General features: G+C 40.9%; 2 protein-coding genes across 2 annotated transcripts; both read left to right on the top strand.

The window, feature by feature from the left end:
* LOC139749287 (uncharacterized) lies at positions 1-669 on the top strand. Its single transcript, XM_071663011.1, has one exon. It carries the CDS (start codon positions 1-3, stop codon positions 667-669), a length of 669 nt encoding a protein of 222 aa, XP_071519112.1.
* Positions 670-4621: 3952 nt separating this feature from the next.
* LOC139749286 (uncharacterized) lies at positions 4622-5821 on the top strand. Its single transcript, XM_071663010.1, has one exon. The coding sequence runs from the start codon at positions 4622-4624 to the stop codon at positions 5819-5821; it is 1200 nt and encodes a 399-aa protein (XP_071519111.1).
* The last annotated feature ends 240 nt before the right edge of the window (positions 5822-6061 follow it).

Here is a 6061-nt window from a genome sequence, read left to right as displayed (position 1 = left end):
ATGGGCAGACTTAGAGCTACAGAAAAGAGATTAGCAAAAAGAGGAGTTGCATATGCAAAGGAATATAGTGATCAGATCAGTGACATGGTGGAGCGAGGTGGAGCTCGAAAATTGACTACAGATCAAATCAAGGACTATCAGGGCCCAGTACACTACATCCCTCATCATGAAATATTAAGACCAGACTCTAAATCAACTCCCATCAGAATAGTGTTTAATTCTTCTGCCTCATACATTGGACACGTCTTGAATGACTATTATGCCAAGGGGCCTGATATGCTGTGTGATCTTTTTGGCATATTGCTTATGTTTCGTCAGAGTCCGGTAACAATTGTGGAAGATATCAGTAAAATGTATAATTCTGTACTCCTCTCTGAAGCGAATAAAATGACCGACCGGTTCTTGTGGCGAGATATGAACACTACCAGGGAGCCTGACCATTATTGTTTACAGACGGTAACTTTCGGTGACAGACCCAGTGGAGTGATTGCCATGACAGCCCTCCATAAAACTGCCGAAATGTTCATAGACAAGTACCCGGAAACAGCTGCCATGATCATTAATAACTCGTATGTGGATGACATTCTTCATTCATGTGAAAGTGCAGAGGAAGCCCTTGAAAGAATGAAAACGACCGAAGAGATCCTTAAAAGAGAGGATTCCAAATGAAACAATGGGTAATGTCTGGAAGCCATGAAATGACAGAAGATTCTAAGATAATTGCTACTGAGGTTGAAAAGGTACTAGGGATGATTTGGGAACCAAAGTAAGATCAATTCTCTTACAAAGTAAGGAGTAACTTTTCTACAAAACGCAAGAAGATCCGCATTGGTCCTGACCTAACAGTAGAGAAAATAGTGCAAAGGATACCCAAACAATGACAAAAAGGATGATCCTAAATCAAGTGGCGTCACTATACGACCCACTAGGGCTTGCTACACCTTTCAAGATACGATGTAAGCTATTAATGAGACATCTCATCAACGAAAACAAGAATGCAAAGCTGATGAGCAACTGGGTTGGGATGAACCAATCCCTGATGAAATGCATGTGCACTGGGTTAATTTGTTCCAAGATATGTAGGCCTTGGAGGATCTAAAATTTACGCGGTGTATAAAGCCTGATAATGCACTTGGTAACCCACACTTGTCATTTATGCTGATGCCAGCAATATTGCATACTTTACATGTGCATACATACGTTTTGAACTGAAAGATGGCACATTTTCTCCTCAATTACTCGCAGCCAAGAGTCGAATTGCTCCCATTCGGCAAATAACTACTCCGAGACTGGAGCTTTGTGCAGCAGTATTGTCTGCTAGGTTACGGAAGGTAATAGAAAAAGAAACAAGTTTTGTGTTCGATAGGGTACTACATCCAACTGACTCAATGATTGTAAGGTCACAGATACAAAATGAATCACATGGATTTGGAGCTTTTGTTGGAACAAGGATTGCGGAGATACAGACACATACTAATACTAATGATTGGTGGTAGGTGGCCACTGACGGCAATGCTGCGGACTACGCCACACGGCCACAGAATCCAAGAAACCTAGGATCCGAGTCAGCATGGCAAAGGGGCCCACACTATTTAACTTTACCTATTGATAAGTGAACAATAGACCAACCTTGCATAAAGGAGTTACCAAATAAGAATAGAGTATCACTACAATGTAACATCAAACAGGAGGTAACACCCATGATGAATATTGAAAGGTTTACCTGTTACAAAAGAATGATAAAGACCACTGCTATAATCTTTTGCACTATTAGAAAGAAAACATTCAGAGGAATATTGCATACACTCACTGCCGATGATGTGAGAAAGGCAGAAAGGTACTGGGTTAAGATGGTCCAAAGGGAATTCGAAGAAAATTGGAAGGAAAGATTCAAAAGGCTACGACCCAGTAAAGATGAAGATGGGATCATTGTAGTATGGGAGAGAATCAGCAGCTGGTTGAAGGACAATTGGAATCAAAACCAGTTTATGTTACTCTCACAAAACCATCAGTTTACCAGACTATACATCACTTACTTACGCAACACTGATCACGGGGGTATAGACCTCACCTTAGCTAAACTTCAAAGTAAGTTTTGGGTACCTAGAGCACGATAGGTGATCAAATCGGTAAAGGAAAAGTGTGTAATATGCAGAAGGTTAAACAAAGTTGTGATAGGACAGCAAATGGGGCAGCTCCCCCAGTGAAGACTCAAATCATCACCTGCATTCTTCAATACCTCCTTGGACTTGTTTGGCCCATTAATGATAAGAGACACTGTAAAACGGAGAACTAGGGCCAAGGCTTATGGAGTGATATTTACATGCATAGCGAGTCGTGCAGTCCATATTGATCTGATGGAAGGATATGACACACAGAGTTTCTTGAATACATTTCGTCGGTTTGTTTCCATGCGGGATTATCCTCACAACATGCATTCAGACATGGGAACACAGTTAATGGCTGCCAATAAAGATTTCAGGAATATGACTGAAAAATTGAACATTAACCAAATATCTCAAATCGGGCTTCATCAAGGTATGACATGGTCATTCAACAACTCGGCGAACACACCCTGGCAAAATGGTGCATACGAATCTCTGATTAAGACGGTGAAACGGCTGCTTGTTATAGTAGTGGGCGAAAATGTACTAAGCTTCGCCGAACTACAAAGTGTGTTATATGAGGTAGCAAATATATTGAATGATCGCCCAATCGGACTGAAACCTGGATACGATATATCTTTGGGTGCTTACTTGTGCCCTAACGATCTCCTGCTTGGTCGTGCAAGCAACAAGGTACCAAGTGGGCCAATAGTGGAAACGACTGATACAAGGAAGCGTTTCAGTCTTGTACAAAGTATTGTAACCTCGTTTTGGAGGAAATGGATGATAGACTACTTCCCAACCTTAACTATCAGGCAAAAATGGCATACAGCACGTAGAAATTTGCGGGAAGGAGATGTTGTTTTAGTGCAAGACAGTGATTTGATTAGAGGAAATTGGAAGTTAGCACAGGTTGAAAGAGCTAAACCAGGCAGAGACGGAAAAGTACGAGATGTAGTATTAAGATACATAATCTCGAAGTCTGACTCTATGTGTGATCTGAAGGACAGGTTGATTAACAGATCGGTTCACAGACTTGTGTTGCTGCTCCCCATTGAGGAGCAATAATTGTTTTTGCTTGTAGTTGCGGCAGGAGTGTACTAAGAATATCTCAGTATGTCCTATTGGTCAAGTTTTCTTTGAATTGAATAGATAAATTGCATTATTATAACAATACTATTGTTACTGTATTAACAAAATTTGTAATTTTCTTATGTTTTGCATACAATTTGTACTATTATTTTGCTAATGAGATATTATATTTCTCTCTACCGTTTTGGCATGCGCTTGTCGCTGTTCTTGTGTGTAAAGTTGTGACGTAGGAGTTGAGTGACGTCGACAGGATGGAAGTGTTGTCCAGGCCGTCAGCTAGCGGCCCTTCATTGTTTCTCGGGAAGGCCTGTATGTTGGGTGGTGACGACTAGTGGAGGGTTGCAGTGCCCCGGTGTGAGGCAGGGATTTAATGTCGGTGATCCTGGAGCTGTGTGGCACATGGTCCAGTCTCAAGAATGTTTTGCCCGAGTACACCAATGTGCTAGCAATTGTGACCATGAAGCTGTGAAAAGTGATCTCAACTCCAGTTTCATATCTGTGATGATAGGAGAGGCACTGTGTGAGTAATTGGATGTAGTAAAAAAGACATTGTGATAATAATGCATATGTGTGGGAGTTATATTTTGTAATTGGTACTATGACATGTACACTTATTACAGGTTGGACCTATATTAAATACAGTAACGACCAGTGCTGTCTCACTCACTGCTTAGTGAAACAGTCCAACACATCCCCTGCCAAGATGGATGAACAGCTGATGAAGGAGCGGACCCTCGCCGAACGCAAGTTTACTAGGAAGGTCAACTTGTTAAAGGAGGCGCAAGGCCGGGATGACCGCTTGGAAGTGTTACGAGGTATTTATGATGAAGTGTGAAACAGTTCCTTGAAATTGAAAAAAATAATGAGCAGTTAGCTGAGTCTCTTGATACAAAGAAATCAAATTATGATGTGCTCATTAATGAACTTCATACTTATATCACTGATATTGAAAGGACAAAAATTCAGGCTCATGCAATAATAGCTAAAGTCACAAATTATTCCCATCTGTTGTTAAGACTGTAGGTAACCTCCAACTATTGTGGGGACCATTTGGATACTGTATTAGAGGTTCGCACCCTAGATTAAAGGTGAAAGGTGTCGACTCTGCTCATGTTCTTATTAGGATTAATCACATTGCTACATGTACGGTAAATGATTTAGTTGTTGAATCAAAAGCCAGTGTTACGAGAAGGTTTGATGACTTCTTCTCTGTAGAAAATCTGGGGACATGTTGCATTCCAAAATATGGCAACTGCAAATGTGGAAAGTGTACCCTTGGAAGTAACAAATATTGTCTTAAAGAAGAAAGGGAATTGTCTCTAATAACACAAGGTTTAATACATGACTCAAAAACAAGTCAATGGACAGCGTCCTATCCATGGATAAAATAGCCAAAGACCTCGCCAAATAACTTCACAGCCTCCATGGGCAGACTTAGAGCTACAGAAAAGAGATTAGCAAAAAGAGGAGTTGCATATGCAAAGGAATATAGTGAACAGATCAGTGACATGGTGGAGCGAGGTGTAGCTCGAAAATTGACTACAGATCAAATCAAGGACTATCAGGGCCTAGTACACTACAACACTCATCATGAAATATTAAGACCAAACTCTAAATCCACTCCCATCAGAATAGTGTTTAATTCTTCTGCCTCATACATAGCACACGTCTTGAATGACTATTATGCCAAGGGGCCTGATATGCTGTGTGATCTTTTTGGCATATTGCTTAGGTTTCGTCAGAGGCCGGTAGCAATTGTGGGAGATATCAGTAAAATGTATAAGTCTGTACCCCTCTCTGAAGAGGATAAAATGACCCACAGGTTCTTGTGGCGAGATATGAACACTACCAGGGAGCCTGACCATTGTTGTTTACAGACGGTAACTTTCGGTGACAGACCCAGTGGAGTGATTGCCATGACAGCCCTCCATAAAACTGCCGAAATGTTCAAAGACAATTACCCGGAAACAGCTGCCATGATCATTAATAACTCGTATGTGGATGACATTCTTCATTCATGTGAAAGTGCAGAGGAAGCCCTTGAAAGAATGAAAACGACCGAAGAGATCCTTAAAAGAGGAGGATTCCAAATGAAACAATGGGTAATGTCTGGAAGCCATGATATGACAGAAGATTCTAAGATAATTGCTACTGAGGTTGTAAAGGTACTAGGGATGATTTGGGAACCAAAGAAAGATCAATTCTCTTACAAAGTAAGGATTAACTTTTCTACAAAACGCAAGAAGATTTGCACTGGTCCTGACCTAACAGTAGAGGAAATAGTGCAAAAGATACCCAAACAACTGACAAAAAGGATGATCCTAAGTCAAGTGGCGTCACTATACCACCCTTCAGGCCTTGCTACACCTTTCACAATACGATGTAAGCCATTAATGAGACATCTCATCCCACGAAAACAAGAATACAAAGCTGATGAGCAACTGGGTTGGGATGTACCAATCCCTGATGAAATGCATGTGCACTGGGTTAATTTGTTCCAAGATGTGTATCCCTTGGAGGATCTAAAATTTAGGCGATGTATAAAGTGTGATAATGCACTTGGTAACCCCACACTTGTCATTTATGCTGATGCCAGCAATATTGCATACTCTACATGTGCATAAATTCGCTTTGAACTGAAAGATGGCACATTTTCTGCTCAATTACTCGCAGCCAAGAGTCACATCGCTCCCATTCGGCAAATAACTACTCCGAGACTGGAGCTTTCTGCAGCAGTATTGTCTGCTAGGTTACGGAAGGTAATAGAAAAAGAAACAAGTTTTGTGTTCGATAGGGTACTACATCTAACTGACTCAATGATTGTAAGATCACAGATACAAAATGAATCACATGAATTTGGAGCT

This window comes from Panulirus ornatus, chromosome 7 (genome assembly GCF_036320965.1).
Source record: "Panulirus ornatus isolate Po-2019 chromosome 7, ASM3632096v1, whole genome shotgun sequence".
NCBI lineage: Eukaryota > Metazoa > Arthropoda > Malacostraca > Decapoda > Palinuridae > Panulirus > Panulirus ornatus.
Note: the sequence above shows the minus strand (reverse complement) of the source record. Positions and strands in the feature narration are given on the sequence as shown.

Bases quoted from the DNA above. Each gene is read 5' to 3' on its own strand.
- LOC139749287 (XM_071663011.1), top strand. From the start codon at position 1: ATGGGCAGACTTAGAGCTACAGAAAAGAGATTAGCAAAAAGAGGAGTT.
- LOC139749286 (XM_071663010.1), top strand. From the start codon at position 4,622: ATGGGCAGACTTAGAGCTACAGAAAAGAGATTAGCAAAAAGAGGAGTT.